Below are 26,624 nucleotides of genomic sequence, written 5' to 3'. Positions count from 1 at the left end.
ACTTTATGTCTTCAACCACAAGCTTTAACATTCCCTTTATTATAGGGAAAGGAAAGAATACGAGGCACCAGTGGCTCTGCTTTTTGCTGGATTTTTGAGGATGTATTTTACTAAGTGTTTATTTAGCAAAAATTGGGGGAGGATGGAGGAGAGGGGGCGAAATGGTGTTGAGCAGAAACACTGGATGTGATTAACCCGCCCACTGAGCAGATCTGTGGGAGTGTAGTATCGACCTCTGAAAAATCAATGGCTGCTGCAGTAACAGGGCTGACTTTCTCCTTTCCCTTTCTCTCTCTCTCTCTCTCCCCCCCCACCTCTGTTTTTCAAGGTCTTTGGTTGAAGAAGTGGTGTAAAACTGGCCTCTCCTTTCCTTTCTGTCCCCTGGTTTCACCATAACAGCTGAAGAGCCCATGCATTCTCTCTTTCTCCCCCACCCCCTTTTCTTCCTCCTCTGTAACTTGCTTAGATGGTTATTTTTTTACAATTATAGTGAGCACACATTCCAGGCTCCTCCTCCACAGATCCTCTTTGCAAGTCCTCCTTTCCTGCACTGCAGATACAGCAAGCAGCTCGTACCAGTTCTGTCTAAACCCTGACCAGAAGGAACATTTACTTCTCCTTCAGGCTCTGAACCTTTGTATGTTCTGTCTTCTTTTTCTGAAGCATTCTGTGGCAGAAAACAGTAGAAAGCCAGGGCCTCTTGTCGGAAAGAGGGAGAAATGGAAACTAGAAGCTTAATGAATTCACACACTCCTTCCATTATTAGTGTGTGTGTGTGTGTGTGTGTGATAAAAAGGATATCAAAAGGAATATTTGTGCAATATTACTTTACATAATTCTAGGATTTGTTTTCAAATTTTCAGAAACACACATTAAAAACCACTTTTCTTCAAACTAGTTGACATAACTTGTGGCGTAATTGAGTTCGGTGGAACCAAAAATGTGACATTTGTGTATGTATACAAACAGCTTTGGGTGTAAAACATGAAGCATAAAGTTATATAATCAAACCATTTGAAACAGATCCATTGTGTAGATTGAGGTAAGCCATCAGGGTAGGGACCCCGTGCTAATTTTTAATTTTGTAAATGTAACTTAAAGGCTGCATATTCTCATAAATTTGGTCCTGGCAACAGTGACATGCACTTACCACCATCCTATTCAGTTTACTGCAATCTTCTCTATCTAGAATTAACTTTGAAGACCTCTTGGAAACTGCAGTTGGTTGAAAATGTAGTCTCTCGTGTGTTGGCAAATCACAGTTGCCATAATTGTGTAACACTGACACTGTCGTTGTTGCATTGGCTGTCAGTAGGTTCCCCAGCACAATTCAGAGTGTTGATTTAGTAAGTGCTGTAAGTCTTGGATGGGTTGGTGCTTATCGATGGTTATAGGATGCCTTCTCCACTTAAAAATAATCAGCCTAGTGTTTGGACCCTAGCAAAGTCTTTTCAACAGTCTCTCCTTTCCTTGAGATGAGGAGGGCAAGGAACTGCAGGGAGATGGTGGTTTAGAAATAGGAAATATAAACAAACAAACAAACAAACAAACAAACACTACTTCTTTACTTTAGATCCTCTGTCAAGGGTAAGATTTATGGGTCTTCTGAAAATTGGTGAAAAATTTTGTCTGGGAGTCAGGGTACACTACAGTGTACAAATTCAATTTGATTAATTTCAGATCCAACTCTTTGAGTAACCAACTCTTTGAGTAACCTACCCCAAATTGGAAATTTGTAAAGATAGTTCTTCAGAGTAATAATTGAAGGTGAACTTCAAAACCCTAAAATAAGCTAACGTGTTAGTTACTTTGGCGATATCACTAAAAAGTGATAATTTAATTCAAATAATCAACATTAGACATTCTTGGCACAGGACTGAGTAGTCACTTAATTGCGATTGACAGTAATTTCTCTATAAAATCCTATTCCCACCGTTTAATCTTCCTGAATAAAATTTTGAAAACTTGTTTTGTGTAACTCTGGTTTAGGAGACAAAATTTTAATTACTGATCCAGTGTAAGTGGGATTATGAAATTCAAATATTAGTCATTGAAACTACTGTTTCCACTATTCCTTTCCCATCTCTATTCAAAATTAATTTTTCCTCTAACACCTAAGATAATGAAATGGTTTTGCCATCTTAAATTAGCAGTCGAAGAATATGTAGAACACGTACCAAGAGTTGATACTTTGAATGTGCCTTTGATTGCTGTGAATAGAATTGTTTACTGTATTTACACAAGAGGTTCTTGCAGAAGAGATAACTGAATTTTGTACAAAAGAGTTAGGAAGGTTGGGGAAAAGTATATGGGTGAAGGATATTACTATTTTCTCTTTATGCATTTCCATATGGCCAAAGGTTTACATTGTATGGTCATTTTAGTAATCAAACTAGACACTCCAATCACCCTTTCAAGAGAGTAGTTGCAAGGACACTCTTTGGCAGCTGTTTCTTAGCAAAGGTACTTCTAGTAGGCTACATTGGAAGCCTGCGTACGGTTCATAATCTTAGGGAAGAAGATTCATAATTATAATATTCTATGTATGTAGGACTAACTTTATTTCAGCATTATTTTTGACAGTTGAATTTCATTACTGACCTTTTCGATTCTAATCTTAAGGAACCAGAATAGTCATGTTCATTCTCAGGGATCTGTAGAAAAATATTGACTTAAAACTATTTAAAGCAAATACAACAGTTTTGAAGTGTTAGATATCTAATGTTTGGTGATTCATGATTTCTCTATCGCTAAAAATCTGTCCTAACACTTTTTCTCTGTATGTTTGATGACTACTTTATAGTTAAACATTGTATAACCCTATGTTACAATAGTGATCGGGTAGGCTGCTTCAAATTCATATGGAATTTTTTCCTTTTGCTAATTCTGGCTGTGTACAACTATTCTCTCTTTTCTCTCCTAACTTTCTATCAGATTTCTTGTTTTCTTCTTCCCTTTATTTCCATATCTTCTTCCAAGCCTCCAAAGACTCTCACTTGAAGAATATTATCGTAATTGCATCTCTTTCAAATTTAAATATTTTAGCAAAAAGTATTATCTTCCTTTTATGAGTTGTAGCCTAGCACAGGATCCTCCAGATAAGGGGATATTTTGTGAAAATTCTAAGCATGTAACAACAGCAAAAAAAAAAAGTAGTGTCTCTACCACAATAGGAAGAATAACCAATATGGTCCATTCGTACAAAGTTTAAAGCAATTGAACATATATCTGGTGATTCATTTCTATTGTTAGGCAATATGGGACCATATCAGCCAAAATCCTCATAATCATGAGCAAAATAATTTAACAGACACCTTTTAATCCATATTTAATACGAATATTGGTGAGATTCCTGATACTTGGATTTCAAACAGACAGATACACAGATCCTTATGACATTTGCTAAGACTATTATATTCTCTCACTTTCAAGTGTGTTAAGAATATCGGCTTTATTTTGGAAGCTGTCTCTTTAATTCCCCCTTTTTTGCAGGCTTTTTAATTTCAAGCATGGTTTTGTTTTGGTATGAAAAAGGTGAACCTAGCGGCTGATTCCCTTTTTACAAGCAGCAGGAACAAACTCCTGCTGGCAATAAGGTTGAATTGGGCAACCAATCGCAGCTGGAACAGTTATAGTTTCAGAGTCCCTGTGGGCTTCCGCTATCGGGTCACATCCCAAAATAACACTGGGCAGTATTTCAAGTGAAGAAATGAAGGCTTTGGGGTTGCAGCCAGCCTGGAGTGTGAGATTTCTGTGTGAAATAGTTGGCATGCCTCCAACATTTTTGATCTGCATGGCAGATGAGCAATAAAAGGCATAAAAAAACACATTGGAAACACGTGGGGAAATTATCCAGACCAAGACGTTCCTTCATGCTGGCAGAGTTACTGCTGTTGATTTTTACCTCCTGTTTTCTCTTGCTTTACTGACTATATTCAAAGGAGGAGGGAAAAGAGCTTTCTTAGCAATTAGGCTGTGCACTGTGCAGGTCAGAGATGTTCTTTCAAGGGATAGTTCTGCTGCCCACCAGCTGCATCCTTCTGGGTTATAGCTTTGAATTCGAAAAGGTTTGAAAAACTTAAAACCACTACAAGCTTTTGGGGCCTGTAATAAATAGCTTTTAAAAAATTCAATGCCTTGCATATTTTCATAAGGACCCTTGTAGGTTAAGAATGAACTTTATTACTGCCAAAGGGCAGAGATAGAAAGTGTACTGTAAGCACCTGAAAAAAGTAGATTAATACAGGCAATTTTAATAGCTGCTTTAAAAAGTATGTTACAACCATAGGAGGTCTTTCAATAATTGATGCTTTACAGTATTTTGCTTAGATCTCGGTTATAAATGATTTACAATAAAAAAAAATAACTATATTGTTGTATTATCCAGGATACTGATGCAAAAGGGGCAGAATATAGCAGCAGTCCCCAACCTTGGCGTCGTGGCTGGTGGGGGGAGAGGGGAACAGGGCTGCGTGAGCAGGGTACCGGGCGTACATGCATGTGCAGCTTGACTTGCGGAAGTCGAGCTACGTGCAGGCCCACCACACACGCAGCCCGGTTCCAAATAGGTAACGGCCTGGTAGTGGGCTCTGGCCCAGGGGTTGCGGCCCCCTGGAATATAGGCATTATGAATGTCCCTACAGATGACAAAGTAAAACAACTGTTTCAACAGTCGGGAACTCTTTTATTGACCACTGTTATAAATCTCATTTTTTCCAAATTTAGAAAGTTGTGATTTAACAGAAACAGAATAATAGAGATAGAAGGGACCTTGAAGGTCTTCTAGTCCAGTTCCCTGCTCAAGTAGGATAACCTATACCCGTGATGGCGAACCTATGGCAGAGTCCTCTCTGCGGGCACGCCAGCTGTCGCCCCAGCTCAGCTCCACCACGCATGCGTGCACACCTCCTGCTGGCCAGCTAGTCTTTGGGTCTCTGCCGCACATGCGGGGGAGGGGGGGCACATGCAGGGGATGTGCGTACACATGGGGGGAGTGCAGGCTTTCCAGGCACAAACCTGGGGGGGCCCTCGCACGCCCTTCCCGTGTCCCATTTTGAGCCTGGAAAGCCGCCTGCACCTGGAAGACAAAACGGGGCATGGGAGGGCTGTGTGAGGCCCCCCGCCCTCCGTTTTGGGCTTGGACAGCCTCCTGCACCAACCTGGAAGCCAAAACAGGGCGTGCGGGGCTGTAGGGTACATGTGCGGGGCACACGCAGGGGGGCGCTCACGTTGCACTTTGGGCACTCGGCACCAAAAAGGTTAACCATCACTGACCTATACCATTTCTGACAACTGGTTGTCCAGTCTCTTCTTAGAAACTTCCAATGATGGATTCCCGTCTTTTATCTGCTATGCTGATCCAGAATAAAGTGCAGAAAGACATCCTGCTTGGCTACAGATAGTAATAAGGCCTGCTCAGCGATGGAACTCAAACATTCTCCCCAAATTCTTTACTTTTCCATAGCTCATTGGAGAAACAATATTTTGATGAAGGTTTTTCCTTTTGCAATTTCACTGGTGACAAATTACGGATGATAAGAGCCTGCCAAGGGATGCATTAATAAACAGTGGTAAACATTGTTGTCCAGTTTAACTCACCTGACGGAGGACTTCTGGAGCCCCATGGTCATTGTTCTAATGATGCGATGGTGAATACAATTACAGCAAGATAGCTGCCTGCATGAAAGAGGACCTACATGACTTGAGGTTCTTTCCAGAGAAGAATGGGTTTTTATGAGATCTTACACTAGAGTCATCCTTATAATGCTGGCTCATATAAAATTACTTTTGCAACAAGTAAATGTTCTTTTAGGATCAACTGAATTTGGACGCAAATGTTCTTAGCGCTTTCTGTTTTGCTATTCAAACCTTCCTCGAATGAATTCAGCTCAAGTGGGATTTCTTGATATTTCCATTCTGCTTTTTTTATTAGATTTGCTAACTTGCAGTTTCCTTCCCGAGATAGTTGCTCCAATATTCCTTAAGTGTGTTGGAGTAGGGGAAGGATAAGGACATCTTCAGAAATAGGCCAGAACAGAAGTGTAAAATACCAATCTTTGTTTCATGATCATATTGATGGAACATAGAGCAATAGAGTTGGAAGGGACTTTGGAGGTCTTGTAGTCCAACCCCCTGCTTGAACAGGAGACCAATAACATTTCAGGCAAATGGCTGTCCAATCTCTTTTTAAAAACCTCCATTGTTGGAGCAGCTACAACTTCAGGAGGCAAGCTATTCCATTGGTTTATTTCTCTCACTATTAGGAAATCTCTCCTTAGTTCTAGATTGCTTCTCTCCTTGGTTAGTTTTCATCCATTGTTTCTTGTCTTACCTTTTGGTGCTTTGGAAAATAGTTTGACCCTCTCGTCTTTGTAGGATCCCCTCATATATTGGAACACTGCTATTAGTATGAGTATTGATATGTAACAGGACTTTGTTATTGGATCATCTGTATCCATTGTATTGCTCTTGCATGTTCATTGAACACAGAAGCATGTCATTATGGTTATTTTTGTTATTGTGTAATAATCAAATTATATACCTGAGATAAATCACTACAGATGTGATAAAACAGGTAAAATGCAGTTGCTTTGTCCAGATTATTTGTTTTGGAATGGATCTGCCTATTATTTCAGAGGGTGACAAGGGGGGGGGGTATCAGCACAGAAACTTGGAGCATTATACTGGCAATGACTAAACAAGATTTCATTAAATTGAGAATTTATTAACATATATTTTGTTAGATCCTTCAGCTTTTCCTACGATGGTATCCTCAATGTATCCATTATTATTTTACAAAAAAAAATTAATTTGTGTTGCAAATAGAAATTAAACTATCATATCAAGTGTCTAAGATGAAAATAATATTAACTGTTGGCGCTTTAGTTTGAAACTTCTTGGATCACAGATTTTGAGTTCGTACAAAATACAGCCTTGGTTCTCTTGCTTGCTTCTTACAATTCATGAAAATATATGACTTTTAAAAATATGATAATTGATATATGACATCAGGGCAAATCAGGTTATGCTTAAGGTTGAATGAATATAGTCCCATTCAGATCAACTCCCTTTTCTCATGAAATGTTCCTGGTAGATTTATTACTGCTTTTCATTCTTGTCTCATCCCTTGCTGTTTCATAGCTTCAATGACCATTAATATAGACCAGTTATAACTATCTCAGCTATGCAAAAATTGGTGAGCAGGAAGTGGATATATATGCTTGTCCTCAGCCCCTCCATCTCAGGGGTGGGATCTACTTACCTTTACTACCAGTTCTCAGCGGGAGCACGCACGCTTCTGCGCATTATTTGAAAAGGAATAAGAATTCTCAGTCTGGAATAGATTGATGCTATATACCAAACACCAAATAGCTCCAGTAAAGGAAACTGGAGCCTAAAGGGCTATAAAACTGGAGGCCCACCCAAATCCAAGGCCCTCCAGCTATAGCAAACAAACTCTTAGGTACAAAAGAATGCAATGAAATGGTTGAGCATTCCATCCATAGATGGTGGCAACCGTTTTAAAGAGAGGAATAGTTCCTTTAAAAGGATAAAAATGAAAGAAGTTTTTTATTTGTTCTTAAGAACGTTTGACAAATAGGAAGGGGAAATAATAGAAGAATGGCATCTCTATTCCTTGGCCAATCACTTAGATAATCAGTAAACATTTAATATGTGGTATTTTAAGGTTTCTGGAGTTCTCAGAAAGTGGCTTGCTGAAAATAGTATTTTAAGTAAGTGACTTTTACCTGGAAATGTTAAAAGCATAACATTTGTCTGCTTAGAAGGCAGGCTCTTTAAATTCTTTATTAAATAACTGGCATTCATATCCATCTTCTTTGTTATGACGTGCTTATACCTCCCTGTGTGTCTCTGCAGGATCTCTCTGGTTCAATAGATGACTTGCCTATGGGTACCGAAGGAGCACTAAGTCCTGGCGTAAGCACATCAGGGATTTCCAGCAGTCAAGGAGAGCAGAGTAACCCAGCTCAGTCTCCTTTCTCTCCACATACCTCTCCGCACTTGCCAGGCATTCGAGGACCTTCCCCATCACCTGTTGGGTCACCGGCTAGTGTTGCTCAGTCCCGCTCTGGTCCACTTTCTCCTGCTGCAGTGCCAGGTAAGATGTCTCTGGTGACACAAGACGCTAAAGCTACTTTGACTATTTTGTACAAGAGTGTTTAAGCAGAGGTGTCAAACTCTATTTCATTGAGGGCCGCATCAGGGTTTGACCTTGGGGGGGCTGGGTGGGTGTGACCGGGTGGCCATGATGGGCATGGCCAGTTCAATGTCACTCGTGTCGGCACCTGTGGTGGGCCAGGCGGGGCTGGGAGCACCACTTTTGCTAGTAGTTTGTTTTGCTAGCACATGCCCCCCCCCCCCCCCCTCGGCTCCATTTTCAACTGTGATGGCCTCTGCCAGTGAAAAGGGCCACCATGCACGGTCTTCCTGAGCTTCACTGGCAGAGGCACCGTAAGCCGGGCCTTTGCTGTTTCCAGGGCGGCCCCGCCGGCCAGATCTAAGCATCCACAGACCTTGAGTTTGACACCCCTAGTTTAGAGAGTCGTCATAGCAACAAGACCCAGGATCAAGGCTCCACTTGGAAGTTCTAATTTTGAGAAGGGCTGCAGAATTTTCTTAAATCACCACTGCTGCCCATCTATGGTGTAATATTACACTGAATTACTTCAGTGGTGAAATCTGAACCGGTTTGCTACCGGGTCGCTGGCCATGCATGTGTGCTGCGTGCCAAGCGTGCACTGTGCGCGCAAATGCGCAGTGCAGCCAAACATGCGCTGCACAATACACACCAAAAGGAGGCTTGGGTAAGTAGAACAGCAAAGGGGGGGGGATCAACTGTGCCGCGCGATGTAGCTTCGCTAGAAAGCAGGATTTCCTGCTTTCTAGCAAAGCTAAACCATGCAGCACAGCTGATCGTCGGAAATACCGGTTCAGAGGAACCAGTAGCTTTTTTAAAGCTAGTTTTTATCACTAAGGTTCGCCCGAACCAGAGCGAACCGGTAGGATTTCACCCCTGGCTCATACTGTTCAGTATAATATTCACATTACCTTATCCTTCATTAGGGTATGTAGATTATAGATTTTGACAGTAAATAGAGTTCAAATCTAAATCCCAAATTACTTGGACATTAACTAAAATGGAGTGTCTTTCTCACTCATTCTAATTTACGTCTGTAAGTTTGCGTCTATTTCAGCTCATTTTGTGGAAGATGGCAAAATATAGAATTCTTCATTGGAAGAGATACAGCTATGTCTAATTGAATGGTTCTCAATCGTAGCAATCTAAGATGGGTAAACTTTGGCTCCCAGAATTCCCTAGCCAGCCATCATTGAAGTTCACCCACCTTAAACTTGCCACGATTAAGAAATACTGCTCTAACTAATTTATATATTTTTTTGTCCTAGGCAACCAAATGCCACCTCGACCACCGAGTGGCCAATCAGATAGCCTCTTGCATTCCTCCATTAATCAGTCAACCATAGCTCCAGATAGAGGTGTGTATGCCACATTTTCTATGATTTTTCAGGATATGTCTGTATGATTGTGACTGGAAGTACTCAGAAGCTTGTACCACACTGGACTACTTTGTTTGGAAGTATTAATTCTTTTTGCCCAATGATCCTTTTGTATTGAATTCCAATCAAGTAATTTGTTCAATAATCGGAAGCAGCCAAGCGATTTGCTTCCTCTCTGAAGTAAAGTAGAGTTAATATAGCAACAACACTGTGCCATGCTGCTGTTTTCAAAGAGTAAGAAATTGCCACGAAGGAATTTCATGGTTTAAGCCTTTGCTATGCTTCCTGAACTTACAGGAATGCATGCCTAAGTTGTGTCGGTACATTAATACGTATTCCTTTTTACATAATCATGTTTTCCTAACTATAGAACGTACTTATTATTTCACTAGGTTATATACAGAGGAATCCACAGATTCCCCAGTATAATTCTCCTCAGCCTGGATCTGCCTTATCTCCACGTCAGTCTTCTGGAGGACAGATGCACACTGGGATTGGACCATACCAACAAAATTCTATGGGCGCTTATGGGCCTCAGGGCGGTCAATACGGGCCCCAAGGTGAGAGTGTGCTCTTGCGCTAACAATAAACATATTTTGGAACTGTTTGTGAGTTAAAACAGAATCATGAATTACTGGTATGTAATGAAACCATCATTTACTGCAGTGTTTCTAAACCTTTGCAATTTTAGATGTATGGATTTCAACTCCCAGAATTTCCCAGCCAACATCCTGGCTGGAGAATTTTAGGTGTTGAAGTCCACACATCTTAAAAGTTGCCATGGTTGAGGACAGGTTTACTCTTAGGAGGATAAGCTGCAGCAATCACTTAATGTCTCACCACTGCTTCCTCTTACTCCTGTAGTACAGCACTGAAGAATGCAGAAGATTTTGCACAATTGAACATAACGGTTTTAATTTGATGGGCATTATTAACTAAGTTTGTTGAGTAGAAACCTATTTCCAACAAGGATTTCAGAAAAATAGGTTTTACCTCATTCAATATGTGGTTAATCTAAAGTGGAAGTTTCTGATCTTGTGACTATGCATCTGGGTGTTACACAAGCCCAAGGATTGCTGTGGATTGTCCTAAAGATACTCAGCTTAGTGTTACACACAAATCACCCACTTAAACTAATGGACAGAGAACATGAAAGTTCTTGTCTGTTGTCATAAAAGCTACCTGTTTACTATCTTGCTGGAAGATGAAATGAATTGCTTGCTAGATCTAGTATATTGGGTGACTTTTGTCTTCATCACTGGGACTGAAATTTGCACTGCTTCAGCATAATCATAAAACGTGGGCAGAAGTATCAGTTTCAACATTTTGACTACCACAGGATGGTTTAGTGAGAGGCCCATCCTCTATACTGCTTTTGATAATCTTCATGACTTTTGGTTACTGCCTCATTCTAAGACATAATGTGTTGTGTTTCATTTTGGCTTTATGTGGCGACAACTCAACCATTATGATTTTGTGCAAGGGAGAGTAAAGATTTTTCTTTTTGAAGACCACATTTCCTTAGGCAGGCTGTACACTCTATCTGCCATTGACAGAAACAAAGCTAGTGATTGTGCAAAAGCTGCAAAAATATGCCCACATGCACCCTATTCCTTTTCTCTTTGTCTGAGCTCTTATTTCTCGGGGGGGGCTGGCTCTTCTGAAGCCTGAATTGCACTGCTTTTGCAGTCTTCAGGGCCGTATGTTGCCACCTCTGGCTAACTGATATATGTGCACCCATAACTGACTACTTTAAAAAGAAAAAATGAAGAAAAGTAATAAGAGAAAAAAGTACAAAGAAAAAGAAAATGTTATCAAGAAGTGCCTTCCCATCTTTTTAAAAACAGTGCCAGGTGCATTTATATTTTACCCTCTCTAAGGTTACAACACAGTTTTCTTTTTTCCATAGTTTACCCTTTCTAATCATCAAATCCATCAATCATAAATTCATTTTTTTTTCTTTCTCCAGCAACAAGTACATAAGGGGTTTCCAGGGTGTACTTATTGTCTTATCTCTGATCAGACAAGTCAACTTTGCCATCTCTGCTAATTCTGTCATCTTCACCAGCCATTTCTCCAATGTGGGTAGTAATTGTGACTTCTTCAGCAAGCCCTTAGTTAAAAATAGAGCATGTGTGAACATCAGGAAATAACATTTGTCTGATCAGTATAATTAGTTTCAGTGTGGTTGTTGAAGTCATCTGAACGGTTAGATCTTATTTTATTTCAGTCTTTGACAATGGGTCTTAAGTGGAGTCCACAGATCTTTGGTGAAAAGATTCACAGAAAAATGTTCTCTCATTTCAATGATCTCTTTCCAGAGAGAGCTGATAGGAATTACAATCAGTAACTTGAACATCTATTTTTGGAGTGCCAAAATTCCCGCCCCGCTTTATATATATATATATATATGCCTTTAATGTACAGATAGACATAGCAGATTTACTGGCATGTTACTCAGTGCTTTATTTTTTCTCCCTAGGTGGTTATCCCAGGCAGCCAAACTACAATGCGATGCCCAATGCAAATTACCCCAGCCCAGGAATGGGAGGCACCATGAACCCAATGGGAGGAGGGAATCAGATCCATGGTCAGACCGGTATACCACCCTACCCTGGACTTCCACCAGGGAGAGGACTGAGCCATGCTGCCATGGGCAATAGGCCTTATGGACCCAACATGACCGCCATGCCTCCCCAAGTAGGAAGTGGGATGTGTCCTCCACCAGGTGGTAGGAAAGCACAAGAAGCCGCTGCTGCTGCTATGCATGCTGCTGCTGTCAACTCAATCCAGAATAGGTAAGGGTGTGAGGGCTAGGTTGAAATGTTCTTTCCCGGGTGATAATCTTTCTAAAGCAGCGTCCCTCAACTTTTCCAGGTTGGCAGTCCAGCACAGGGTGGGAGGGAGAGGGGATGGTTTTGTGTGAGAGGTGGGCACTTGCTTGCGTGCGTGCACGCATACTGCTTCATTTGTGGGAGTGGTGGGCATGAGCGCTGTTGTCCGCCATGAGCGCGAGTAGAGCTGCAAGTGCACGCCTGCACCAGCCCACCACTCACACAGCCCAATTACAAATAGGTTGCAGGCCCCTGTTCTAATGCAATGTTTCTTGAATTTTGTATTGTTCTGTATAATCTGTAAATCAGGCTAAGGCATGTTAGCTGCCCTATTTTAAAAATGAAGTTTGGGTATGAAAGGGGACAGAGTCAAATACCTGATATTTTCAGAACTGAAGACTGCAGAAATTTGATGAAGAGTGTGTGTCAATGTGTTCTCCTTCAGTAGTTTCCGTTAAAGAAGGAATAGTAGTTTTGGATGGGGCCATTGGATAGCTGAGGCAAAGCAAATGACTCCAGGCTCCTGTCTGTGGCTTCATCAGCATTTGTGCAATAAATATATCACAGGAGAGTTAAGAGTTCACAATTTTCCTGATGATTCTTTGCACACAATGTCCTTCTTTCCTGGAGATCTTTTGGCAGGAGAGATAACAATTAAAATTTTCTATCAATGACTGTCAGGCTCTGTAGGGATTCATTTCTCCCCATCCAATGTTAATTAATAAAAGAATGTTGTTCGGTATAGTACATAATCAAGTCATGTTGCTTTTAGGCCATCTGGTTACCCTCACATTAACCAAGGAGGAATGATGGGAACTGGTCCTCCTTATGGCCAAGGAATTAATAGCATGGCTGGCATGCTGAACCCCCAGGGTCCGCCATATCAAATGGGTGGGAATATGGCCAACAATTCTGCAGGTGAGGCATATTACTCAGTCACTTCTCAAGTGTTCTGAATTTTGTGATGATCCACTAATAAAACATGATTATGTTGATGTCTTGATTCTCTTTAGGGATGGCTGCAAGTCCTGAAATGATGGGACTTGGAGATGTTAAATTAACCCCTGCAGCTAAAATGAACAATAAAGCAGATGGAACACCAAAAGCTGAATCCAAGTCAAAGGTAAAAAAACCAAACCAAACCAAACTGATTTTAAATAAAAATGACTTGTATCTCAGTGAGACAAATTAGGTTTTTAAAGTCACATAAAATAGTTATTTCAAAGTTGGGAATTCAAAGAAGTTCTTGATTAGGATATCCTTTATAACTGATAATTGAGCTTTACTCAAAATATTGGTGAACAACTTGGAACTTAAAGCTTCATTAACAGTGGGGTTATTGTTTTTTTCCCCGAAACTCCCATTTCTTGTGCCTCTTTCAGTATAAATTGGACCTAATTTAGTGTTGGAAGAGCTATCGAAACCAAAAGGGCACATAATTTCAAAACTCATATTCCTGATAGTTCTGGTTAGCCTTTCTTATGTAAGGCAAGAAATGGGGATTGGGTGTCAAGAGAGGAGAAACATGGGATTCTGTGGTTAAATTCACAACCGGGATTCAGGGCCGGATTTTCCTATAGGCTAACTAGGCTTCAGCCTAGGGCCTCAAGATCAAGAGGGGCCTACATTCAAATTGTTAGCAAAATTAAAATTACACTTTCACTATAGGTGAAAGGGCCTCATAAGTGGAATAGCCTAGGGCCTCTTTTCATCTAAATCCGGCCCTGCCGGGATTTAAAGGTTCATCTGTAGCAGCCTGGCAGGAGATAGCTTGATTTGACGAGAGGTTTTGCCTCCATTGCAAGTTGTGGCACATCCATGGGACTGAAGTGTTCTGGCCTGCCTGATAACCATATTTCCTTTTGATATTATTTCATTCTTAATCAGTGTGACCTAGTGATCACATTCTAATTTTTGTGAAGGCAATGAATGGTTTTTGGGGTTGTCTAGTTTCCATGGGAAGTTTTTCAGGATATCAGTGGCATCTTAGCTTCTCTATGAGATTTAACAACTCAATCCCTGATATGAAGGATAGATTAGCCATAATATTAATAAGAGAAGACTAGGAAACTGTCTCAGCATTAACAGATTGTAAAGTTTTAAAAATACATTGGTTAATGAAAACAGCTCAAGATCAATGTAAAATCAGGCTTCAGAAATTTAGGTGAAAACCTATTAAATATTGTTAATTAAAATTAAACAGAAAATTGTCATGTTAAAAAAAATTAAACTCCCAGTATCAAATATTAATTTCTAAAAATGTAGAATTCCCTTATCCTCTCCCGCTTTTTTAGAACCTAAAAATGTTAGGGAGGTAAAATTCTTTTTTTGGTGGGGGCATTCCCAGAAAAAGATAAAGTGGATAATAGGAAGAATCCTGTGGCCGGGAAAGAGATCCCTTGACTTGAACAGAACTTTTGGGTATCTTTTGAGTAGAATGGAGTACCTTTACTAGTTTGCCTTGTGGTCAGATGATGCTATGTCTTTCTCTACTATGGCATCCATTTTGTGAATGCAGAACTTTCCCTCTCCGTGGCAGCCATATTGTGAAAGTACTCCTACCATATTCTCAAAGTTCCCAGGGTGCTCTCCTCAGTTTACAAACGTTGGAGACTCTGCCTTATGTTTTTGAAATTGGCTTTACTTTCAGAACCATGTTATTTAGATGTGTCCTGAAGCATAGATTCTTTAGATTCATTCCTATGTTTATTTTAAATGCTCATTTATACAGATGCTATTTTATTGAAGTTTTAAAAAAAACTTTTCACAAGCTTTCTACCTTGCTCCTCCCATCATACTCAGATTCTTACAGATCCTCAAGATACTATATTAAAAAGCAAATAAAAAAAAATAAGCTGATGGATAAAATGGGTGCCACCAGCTGCTGGCATAATGAAAGAAAATGAAGAGCATTTTGAATTGTCAACAAAGCAGGAAAGAAGCTCCTCAAACTGAATAGAAAAGCCCCAATGAAGCCCAGAAAAACAAACCAGTTAGTATAAACGCAGAATCATTAATTGCCCAAAATGAATTGGGGAAAGGGAAAACCTTCCTGTTGCATAAAAATGACCATTGTGTTAGGCAGGTTTATCTGGCTAGAGCTTAGCTTCACAGTTATGCCACTTTTTAAGAAGGATGTCTAACATGGGAAGTGACAATCCTTAGACTGCTTGTTCTTGATGGTGTGAGGTTGTAAAAAGCAATACTCAGATGTCCATAGGAAAACACTCAGAAGAATTTTTTTTTTCAATATAAACATAATATGACAATTCCAACAGGTTTTAGGTATTATTTTGGTTGCTGTTTCTTAAATTCAGTGAAGTAGTAAAGCATTTACAGGATTTCCCCCAGAAATATGCTACTTTTGTGGGATTGGGTATTTTACATAATAAAAATAATATTTATATTTCCATAATAATTTTGAGTGCATTTCAGATAATACAGTGTTCTGTTAACAGAGAAAAAAATATTTCCAGGCTCAATTTATTCCATATATTGCTTTTGGTCTATAAAGTTCTAACCAACTTATGATTGGGAAATCTGATAGCTGCTTCTTCTAATTCAGAGTAAACAGATACTAATTTAACAGTTTTTCAAGGAAGGTACTGAATGTCTCTTTACCTAAAAAAAGCTACAGGCAGCTGCTGGGTTGAGAACATCTGAATTACGGATAACTCAAATTTATGAAAGACTGCTACAAAACCTATTATATTAAAAATTGAGTTAACTACCTAATAAATAATGACTGCATGCACATGAAAACATTGTGGCACTCATAAAAACATTGCACGGCTTCAGCGGTAAATCAGTTCAAGGAAGGAAAATGCCATCTGCCATTTTAAGCTGGATCATGTTGCTGTTAACACTGTGTTGACTAACTCTAAATAACTGTTCTGACTTACTTACAAATTTAACTTAAAGACATTTGTATCTGGGGACTGTCTGTATATGATCCTGGAAGTAGGTCCTTTTTAGTAGCAGTACCTTGATTGTGGAATTTCTTCCAATGAGAGATAAGATTGGTTCTTCCTTGTTTTGTGTTAGTGTTTTCTTCTTCTATCAGACTTCAATAACTTGATTATTTGTACCTTTGAAACACATCAATTGTAACATTTCCCCGCCCCCCCCCCTTAAACTTATATCGTGGTGGCGCAGTGGTTAGAATGCAGTATTGCAGGCTAATTTTGCTGATTGCCAGCAGTTCGATCCTGAGCGGCTCAAGGTTGACTCAGCCTTCCATCCTTCCGAGGTCGATAAATAAGGACCCAGATTGTTGACGGCAATATGCTGACTCTTAAACCGCTTAAAGAGAGTATAAGGCACCATGAAGCAGTATATAAGTCTTATGTGCTATTGCTATACTCTTTTTTCATTATGCTGGCTAAGTGCAATAGGTGTGTGCTATGATGGAATACTACTACTTTTTCTGCTTTATGAGAGGATCTCAGGAGATTTAGATTTCCTCTCATCGTGTGTTAAACTGTTGTGTCGTTTTTCTAATTGGTCTCTTCCTTTCTTCTTTCCCTAGAAATCCAGTTCCTCCACCACTACAAACGAAAAGATTACTAAATTATATGAGCTGGGTGGTGAGCCAGAGAGAAAGATGTGGGTAGATCGTTATTTAGCCTTCGCTGAAGAGAAAGCAATGGGAATGACCAATCTTCCAGCAGTTGGAAGGAAACCTTTAGACCTGTATCGACTCTACATTTCTGTGAAGGAAATTGGAGGGCTGACTCAGGTGGGTAAAGCACAATGGGATATCCTTGTAGCAGTTTTAAGGATACTTAAAGTGGACACTTGAGCCCTCTTGTTCCACTTAAAAAGATGCCACCGTACAAACTAAAAGAAAGAAAGAAAAGAATTAAAAATAAAAGAAGGTACCGAAAACAAAAAAGAAAAAATAAGTATACAGCCAAGAAAAAGAAAAGAAATATGCAAAAAAAAATTTACTTCCCATTTCATTGCAACAAATTGTGGCTAAATCAATAATGATTTCCTTTTATTCCATTGTTAAGCTGACCTACCATAGGGATGTTGTCTCTCCCCTTTCCAAAAAGCTTTATTGCCGTCTCTTGTTTATTGCTTTTATTGTACACTTTCGGAAGGAAGGGGGTGTGGGATTTGGATTCAAGGAAAATAAAATTATTTGGCACTTCTGGCTTTATGCAGGTGAACAAGAACAAGAAATGGCGGGAGTTAGCTACCAATTTGAATGTGGGCACCTCTAGCAGTGCAGCGAGCTCTCTGAAGAAGCAGTATATCCAGTGTCTCTATGCTTTCGAGTGCAAGATTGAACGAGGTGAAGACCCGCCCCCAGACATCTTTGCAACGGATAACAAGAAATCACAGACCAAAATACAGCCTCCATCTCCAGGTGAGTCAGGTTGCTTTCTACAGCCCACTGAGTATTTTGCCTGTTCCACAGCAGATAAATTTCCAGTAGACGGCAGCGTCTCTGAATAAACTGTAGACGCTCAACTGTAGATGCCTAATTTCCATTGGAACATTTTCAAACTAATTATATAAATCTCTGTGCATGCTATTTTCATGGATTTCATTTTTAGACTTTAGATAAAGAGCTTTCTCCTTGCTCCAGACCAGGGGTGTCAAACTCAAGGCCCGCAGGCCAGTTCCGGCTTAAATTTGGCCCGCGGGGCTGCCCTGGGAACAGTGAAGGACTGGCCCACGGTGCCTCTGCCAGTGAAAACATGCGGCATTTCCGAGCTCCGTTTTTGGCTGCGACAGCCTTCTGCCAGTGAAAACGGAGCTCGCGGCCCTCCTGAGCTCTGTTTCTACTGGCAGAGTGCTGCGGCCGCCACAGGCACCCCCAATATGAGTGATGTTGAGCTGGCCACGCCCACCCAGGCCACACCCACCCCGGCCCCCCAAGGTCAAACACAACCCTGATGTCCCTGCTCCAGACAAAGTGTCTCTTTTCAAGTAGGGAAAGAAATGACATATTGGAATTGTACACTAAGCTAGAAACAGGTGACAAAGTTATTCAACAGATTTTTCTCATTAGCTTCAGCTATATTATAATGTGTAGAATATGACATCCTGTATTTTAAGACCCAGAATGTATATAATCTCCTGGGTTACAGTGATGAATTTAATGTAAAGCCATTCATCGTGAGCCTCTAGTTTGAATACAAAATTATTTCAACGTATGTAGTTTATTTCATGCTTATAATGTTTGTCTTCAACTAAGTTAATGGGCAGTGTCGGTAGTGAGAGAGTGAATTATTTTCTATGGTGGAGTCTTCTTTTAGTGATTGCAGTGATTTGGGGGAGACCAATATATTTCCAAATTAACTCAGACGGAATAGTAGTTCTACTTTTATCACAAGGGGTTTCTTTAGAAGAGAAATGTTCTTGATTATCTGAGCAGTCGACCAGCAAAAACTGTTCCTAATAATAGAGAAAGAAGAGATGAAAGTGAGGGAATAATGTCCACCAGATAGAGGACATAGGGTGGGGCTTGGAGGACCAAATTCTAAAAGAATGGATTAAAAGTGAAGGCTTGAATGGACAGATTCATAAGAAGGGCGGGGGGGAGAGAGATGTTGAGCCAAGGATCCTGCTTTCTATGATTGATCATCAATACTTGATAATTTTCAGTAGGTACAGTCTATTCTTTCTTGTTCCAATCTCAGGATATCTAGTAAGCTTTGTTATTTCAGCCCAAAATGACCTGTCCTTCACATTTTTTGTCCCCTTGGGCGTATGCCTCTCCCATTCCATCTTGCTCTGGTTCTGCATTTTAGTGGTGCAAAGCATTTTGAGCGATTCTTTCGGTGAAAATTGAAGACGGTATATTAAAGATGTACAGCTAAGCAATACTATTTATGTGCTTGTGGTGTTTCTAGATATGATATGCTAAATTGGGGATAAAGTTAAAAACCAAACACTCCTGTATCCAGAAGGGAGCTGACGAGTCCACCTGGCTGAGTCAATCCAGCCTAGCATTGTGACCTTAATTTTGCTGCTGGCTTTCTGGATTGTTAGGCAAAAATTCCTCTCATCCGTTTGTGTCAACTAAGGGGTGCCAGGGAGACTATACATGTACTTCCTACTCTATGATAAACGCTTGAGCTATCATTGCTTATTCAGGATATTTCTGCCCGTTTTAAAGATTGATTACTGAGTTTGCTGACGCCTGCACGCCTCTTTCATGTGAAGTCCTATTGGGCTTCAGTTCATATAATTGCTGCTAATACATGGCTAAGAACGCCTTAGTTTTTGGATAGAGTTGATCGGTGCACTGAAGTACGTGTCAGAAGAACATCCTTATATGGGAAAAATACTTGGGTATCCGGAGTCAGGCCATGTGATGGAAGCATCATTCTAGCACAGGCAGTGGTGAAATCTAAAATTTGTTACTAGTGGTTCTGTGGGCGTGGCTTTGTGGTGGTGGGTTAATGTGACAGTGGGCGTGGCCAATTTTTTTTTTTTTTTACTTTTAAAACCATTTTTTACATGTAAAACCATGTAAAAAAATGCTTTCAAAAGGCTCTGACGATCCCAGCTGAGTTGCCTGATCGGCAGGCAACTCAGCTGGGATCGTCAGAGCTTGGATCATCAGAGGCATTTAAAAGAAAAAAAAAGGCTCTGATGATCGCGCGGCTCAGCTGGACATGGGGGGGGCAGGGGCAGGGATTTTTGCTACCAGTTCTCCGAACTGCCCGCCGCCATCGCTACCTACTCGCCCGAGCCGGTCCGAACTGGGAGCATTTCACCCCTGAGCACAGGGATCTCCAGCCTTGGCAACTTTAAGCCTGGAGGACTTCAACTCCCAGAATTCCCCAGCCAGGTTTGTTTTGCTAGCTGGGGAATTCTGGGAGTTGAAGTCCTCCAGGCTTAAAGTTGCCAAGGTTGGAGACCCCCTGTTCTAGCAAATGCCAAACTGGCTTCCTTTACAGCAGGGAGATCAATTCTGTTTCGTGGGTTTAGATCTGGTCTCCTGGACTCCTGTAGCTTGAGCGCTTTGCTATTGTAGCCTGCCACCGCTTTCAGACTTTTTGGCTTTGGTTATGAATGAATAGCCCCCATGCGCCTTGGGGAAGTGCAGCCAGTTAGACTCGAGTGCAGTGTGTGTGGAATTGGCACCCTTCCAGCAGTTTGTAAATTTGTGAGTTGGGAGGGGGACCGCAGGGGGGGTGGGGTGGGGAGGAACAACAAATGGCAGCGAGGCAGGGAATGCCTTGAAACCTCTTCCTGCTGATGTGAGTGTATTAGAATGCAGCTGAGACTTTTGCTTCTTGGATTCCCAGGGGAAAGGAATGGAGCTGAAAGGCTAATGAATGGGGAGAGGGTGGGGGAGGGGTTATGAATGAAGCTCCCTGCTGGGCTTCCGCCCGCTGCCCTGCCTTCTCCGGAGAGGTCCCCAGACTGGGAGGGAGCAGAGGGAGAGGGTGCCCTGAAGGTGGGGCATAAACAAACATGACCTGCACATGACCTCTAGAGGATTTTAATGAAAAGCTGAAATGACTCATCAACTTGCCAGCCCAGGCGAGGGATATCAGTGTTGAAATGGTAACTAATGGAAATCTTAATTGAGAGTTTGACTCTGGCTGGCTGCTAGGAGTACAGAGACCTCAGCCAGGCTACCTTTGAGGCCGTAGATGAACCACCGCAGCCGATGGGTTCTTTGCTATCTCCAGTTTTCAAGACTTTTTTTAAAAAATTGTCTTGCATGAAGAAAAGCCCTTCCAATCTCTCTTTTGTCTTGTTGCCATGTAGATTTGTTTGGGAGCAAATTTTGTGGGTTCTTCTGACTTGGACTATGTTTCGAAGTTATAGAATAATACCTACTGACAAGGTATTACAAGACAACAACTTGCTCTTCTTTGTTTTTTGCAGAAGACGATCATAATGTTCATTGCCCTATTGGTGGACACTGTTAAAAAGTTATTTCCCCTTGTACGTAACAGTCTGTGCACAATAAGATTTTTGAGCAGCGCGTTTTCTAGTTAAAATTAGGAATGCCTGATCTCTTAATCAGTTAAAATTTAACTGATTCCAAGGTGCTGTGAATGAGTTTGCATAGGGAATTGTATAGCATGTAATCTCTTCTTTCCTATTAATATGTCCACTGTGTTTGGGGTTTTGCATAGCACCTTCAGATCACCATGTGGTGTTGATGCCTCCCTTCTCTTCTTGCAGCGGGTTCAGGCTCCATGCAAGGTCCTCAGACACCTCAGTCCACTAGCAGCTCCATGGCCGAAGGAGGAGATTTGAAGCCCCCAACTCCTGCATCTACACCGCATAGTCAGATGGCACCTTTGCAAGGCATCAGGTAACTTTCTGCTTTCTACTGTTATACCAACAAATGTAACAACTGTTGGCCAACTTGTTAACAGCCTTTGTAATAGAGTACCAAAGTATGGAATTGTGAATTGGTTGCAGTGGTGTCTGACTTTTAAGTTAAAACGTTCCTCCTTTTGTTGGATCAGGAGTAACTCAGTAGGCCTTCAGGATGCCTTTCCCGACGGCAGTGACCCTACTTTCCAGAAGAGGAACTCCATGACTCCAAATCCAGGGTACCAGCCCAGCATGAATACTTCCGACATGATGGGTCGCATGTCCTATGAGCCAAATAAGGATCCATATGGCACTATGAGAAAAGGTGATTGGTATCTTTTATACTCCAGCATGTAGCCATTAAAACTGCTTGAGCCTCCTAAAGCAGAGTTGTCAAACTCACATCGTCGTCATGTGACGTAGCGTGACTTCTCTCCCCTTTGCTAAAAATGGCAGGGCCAGCTCGTGATGCATTCAGCCTGCAGGCTGCAAGTTTGAGACCCCTGTCCTAAAGCAATGAAAACACCTCTGAGATTGACCCATCTCCTAATTCTCTGCCCAGTAAAATATCATATTTATTCATCTTGCATTTGGGCCTTGGATTTTGTCGGCTGATCATTTACATTTTCTCGTTTTAGGAAGTGATCCTTTTATGTCCTCAGGACAAGGTCCCAACAGTGGTATGGGAGATCCTTATAATCGTGCTACAGGTCCAGGAATGAGTAATATGGCTATGGGACCGAGGCAGCATTATCCATACAGCCATTTTGAAAGAGTGAGGTTAGTATTTGCTCTAATGCATTGATTCTATCTTGCTGTACTACATAGTTCTTAGTTAAGCAGATGTTCTTATTTGGGGTAAGTTTATTCATTTTAATTCCACTACCATCAGCAAGAAAGAAAACCTTTCAAATTCCAATGTTTGCATACCTGAGAATTAGCCTTGCAGGTGTTTGTAAAAAGCAAGTAAATGGTAAGAGGACTGAATTACAAGCAAATAAAGGTTTGAAGGATAGTACTATTACATTAATATGACTAGAAGCTGTAAAAGATCAGGTACTATTTTGCCTGTTTCCTGAGAGAGCAAGTATGAACTCCCCCAGACTTTTAAATGTAGAGTCTAAAAAAGGTCTTTAAAACCCCTAATATATTCAACATCCAAGTGACTTGTTAAATTATCCCTAAAGTTGCAAAACCTGGGTGTAAACAAGAGTTGTGTAGCCTATAAGATTTTATTTCTAGTAGCAGTGCTCTCCTTGAGGCTTTAACTTCCATAAAGGAAGGCTAAAATTATTTCTTGTAAGTGTAGATGTTGTCTTGCTATAGAACCGAAGCAGGTATGGGACCTGAAGCCAGCTTGGGAACTGGAACACCCCAGCCCAACATCTTGCCTTCCACTCCGGATTCAGGAATGTATTCTCCAAGCCGCTATTCTCAACAGCCACAGCAACGGTAAGTTCTAACATCCGTTCTCCATAGGTGGATTTCATACTACCCTGTTTCCCCAAAAATAAGACATCCCCTGGTAATAAGCCCAATCGTGCTTTTGAGCACATGTACTAAAATAACTCCCCCTCCCCCCCAAAAAATAAGCCCCCCCTGAAAATATTTAAATGCATGCGCAGCCGGTCCCCACCATTTCCTCTGATTAGGGAGACAGAGCTGGAAATCAGGTAAGACGGCAAGAGGAGCCCGGCCTTGCTCCACGCGCCCCAAAATAATAAGACCTCCCTGAAAATAAGGCCAAGCACTTATATTGGGGTTCAAAAAGATGTAAGTCACGGTCTTATTTTTGGGAAAACACGGTATTTGTTGTATCTGGAGATTTTAAAAATGTTTTTTTTTCCTGTATAGGCATGATTCCTTTAGCAATCATTTCCCTACTCAAGGTACATCCTCTGGCAGTCCCTTTCCTAGCCAACAGTCCACCTTATATCAGCCACAGCAGCAGGTGAGCTCCCAGCAATTTCAAAGCTTGTTTGAAAAGAGAGCCTTGATAGTTGTGTTCTGATGAGGAATCGTAAAGTGGAAGGCAATATCGTTTGCGAAAGAGACTGTTGTTTAGTGTCACAAAGACCAGGCTTCCTCAGGTCAAGACCAGGAGGAATATTTGTAGGACTTAATTGAAGCTTTCATGTTTCATGCTATGGACAGGAAACAAAACAATAGCATTCTTCAACAAAGAACCTTTGACTCATTATAGTAATTCTTTGCATGCTAGCAGTATACATAACGGACATTTGTACCGATTTGCAATCAATGATCTAAAATACGTCATTTGGATGCAGGGATATTTATGATCATCAAACTTGGCCTGTCCCACTAAACCAGGATTTAGTTACTCAGAAGGCTTTCCCATGGGAATGCTTTATTATGAAGACTGAAAAGTTCCTACCAGAGCTCCTGTTTGAAAGGTTTTTTTTCCTGTTTGCCATGGAGATATTTCTTTTTTCTTGTTTCTGCCATAATTCCACACACATTTTGTTTTTGCCATAAATTGTTTGTCTTGTCTGGAGCCGCATGGATAAGGACAAGGCTGTCAAAGTGTCCGAGTGGATCAAGTATGCTTGTATCCTGGTGGGAAAGGTTTTGAAAATAAGCAGCATAATTTAATCATAGAATTTGCAACCAGTTCTCAGACTGTGTTCGAGATTTTATAACTATCCCAATATGCAAAGGAAGCCACATAAATCTCAAAAATACTTTGGTGCTACCTTGAATTCAGCCTTTCTATATATTTATATTTAAAGGATTTTGTCAGCTCTTCAGCCCAAAAGACTTCAGTGTGTGTGGAAGATACAGAATGAGGCTTTATGCTTAGGATGGTCTCCTTTGAATCTAGTACTTGTCACGCCCAACACTCCAGCCCATACACCTCCTCTCATTCTTCATAGAGGATTTCACAACCAGGTGCCCCTTTGCGAGGAATAGTTCATTTTGGCCCAAAGAGAGAATCTAGGTTGAGGCCTTCAAGTATCACCACTTGACACAATCATATGGTTCACTAGAATGCTCTTCTAGGAGGAATGAGAGTATTCATAGACTGTCTTACGGATGCTATGATGGGTACTGTAGGACTGAGAGCTGCTTGTGAATAGCTGATTCTCATTTTCCCCCCTCAGAACTACAAGAGAACAATGGATGGCAACTATGGTCCACCAGCCAAAAGACATGAAGGAGAGATATACAACGTACCATATAGCACAGGCCAAGGACAAGCCCAGCAACAGCTCCCTCCAGCACAAACACAACAAACAAGCCAGCCCCAAACAGCTCAACCTTCCCCTCAGCAGGAAATGTATAACCAGTATGCTGGGAATACATACTCTGCTGCAGATCGCCGGCCTGCTGCTGGGCCTCAGAACCAGTTCCCATTCCAGTTTGGCAGAGAGAGGGTCTCTGCTCCCCCTGGTTCCAGTACGCAGCAAAGCATGCCTCCTCAGATGATAGGTGGCCCAATACAGTCCACTCCGGAAGGCCCACAACAGGGCACCATGTGGCAAGGGCGTAACGATATGGGTTACAGCTATCCAAATCGGCAGAGCACTGGCTCTGCGCCCCAGGGGTCTGCCTATCATGGAGTGAATCGAACCGAAGAAATGCTACATCCAGATCAGAGAGTTAACCACGAGGGACCGTGGCCTTCTCATGGCAACCGCCAGCCTCCTTATGGTCCTTCTGCCCCCGTGCCCCCAATGACAAGGCCGCCCCAGCCTAACTACCAGGCCCAACCCAGCATGCAGAATCACATTCCTCAGGTATCTAGTCCAGCACCTCTTCCCAGGCCGGTAGAAAACCGCACCTCTCCAAGTAAATCTCCATTCCTGCATTCGGGAATGAAGATGCAGAAGGCAGGGCCTCCTGTTCCAGCCTCACACGTAACACCAGCAGCTGTCCAACCTCCCATGATACGACGCGACATCACTTTCCCACCTGGCTCAGTGGAAGCTACACAACCAGTGCTGAAGCAGAGGCGGCGCCTGACCATGAAAGATATCGGTAATTGAGTCGCTTATCCTTACGAGAGGTGGTTCCTGGTTACAAGTAGTGATGCTGACTCTTCTATCAAAGGAAGGATTAGCAAAGCCTGATAGGCTATTGAACAACTGTTGTTCATGGCTACCGTGCCTAGATTCATGCTGTGGGAATCCCAGTAGGTCTCGGTGGATGTTGGGATTAGTTCACAAAGATTCCTTGTGAGTACCGGTAGTCCTCGTTTAATGACTGTTCACGGTTACGATGGCGATGAAAAAGTAACTTTATGATCAGTCTTCACATTTACAACCCTCACAAGTCTATAAAGCAAAGGAAAACTGAAAAGCCAGAGCACCATTGCTGTTTCACTTAGTTTTAGTGACCACTTTGTTTCATTACCGAGCTGCTGCCCCCCCAATTGTGGTTGCTAAATGAGGACTATCCGTACAGGTGTGATTGGTCTAGCCAATTAAGTGAGATTCTTTTAGCTTCTTGTAGAAGTTGGAAAGCAGGGTTTGGTATAGTTTCATTTTATTTCGGGTACTGATAAGTATCAAATTCGGTTTTGGACACTGCAGGAACTCCTGAAGCATGGAGAGTGATGATGTCTCTAAAGTCTGGGTTACTGGCTGAAAGTACGTGGGCCTTAGATACCATAAACATCCTACTCTATGATGACAACAGCATAATGACCTTCAACCTCAGCCAGGTGGGTTGACAACTTCTGATAAAAGGGCTTTAAAAGTCAAAAAATAGATTAGAAGGTATGGGAAAGTTGATACAGGAGTCTGCCTCTTACATGGGGGTGGGGGGAGGAAGATAGTGTGCATTCTGAACATTGACTTGCTTCATACAAAGTCATGGTGTCAAGAACCCAAGGACAATGTATGGAGATACTTCCTTTATTGATGCTCGCCTACAATAGTATCTTGCCATACTGAAACAATTATCTGCAATAGCTATAGATAAATAGATTAT

At 41.4% G+C, this 26,624-nt stretch overlaps 1 protein-coding gene across 1 annotated transcript in view; it reads left to right on the top strand.

The window, feature by feature from the left end:
- The window catches only part of ARID1A (AT-rich interaction domain 1A), an 86,464-nt gene that overhangs the window by 54,980 nt on the left and 4,860 nt on the right, over window positions 1–26,624 (top strand). Inside the window, exons 5-19 of the mRNA XM_034413557.2 lie at window positions 7,879–8,119; window positions 9,427–9,516; window positions 9,930–10,097; window positions 12,020–12,335; window positions 13,144–13,289; window positions 13,385–13,494; window positions 16,900–17,109; window positions 17,541–17,745; window positions 21,534–21,666; window positions 21,824–21,996; window positions 22,310–22,451; window positions 22,998–23,123; window positions 23,526–23,622; window positions 24,794–25,670; window positions 26,225–26,355. Of these exons, the coding sequence (XP_034269448.1) occupies window positions 7,879–8,119; window positions 9,427–9,516; window positions 9,930–10,097; window positions 12,020–12,335; window positions 13,144–13,289; window positions 13,385–13,494; window positions 16,900–17,109; window positions 17,541–17,745; window positions 21,534–21,666; window positions 21,824–21,996; window positions 22,310–22,451; window positions 22,998–23,123; window positions 23,526–23,622; window positions 24,794–25,670; window positions 26,225–26,355 (3,165 nt within the window). The remainder of the gene's footprint in view (window positions 1–7,878; window positions 8,120–9,426; window positions 9,517–9,929; window positions 10,098–12,019; window positions 12,336–13,143; window positions 13,290–13,384; window positions 13,495–16,899; window positions 17,110–17,540; window positions 17,746–21,533; window positions 21,667–21,823; window positions 21,997–22,309; window positions 22,452–22,997; window positions 23,124–23,525; window positions 23,623–24,793; window positions 25,671–26,224; window positions 26,356–26,624) is intronic.

The sequence above is a fragment of the Pantherophis guttatus genome, chromosome 10 (assembly GCF_059756535.1).
Source record: "Pantherophis guttatus breed Tessera chromosome 10, ASM5975653v1, whole genome shotgun sequence".
Classification (NCBI taxonomy): Eukaryota; Metazoa; Chordata; class Lepidosauria; order Squamata; family Colubridae; genus Pantherophis; species Pantherophis guttatus.
This window is presented reverse-complemented; position numbering and strand designations above follow the sequence as displayed.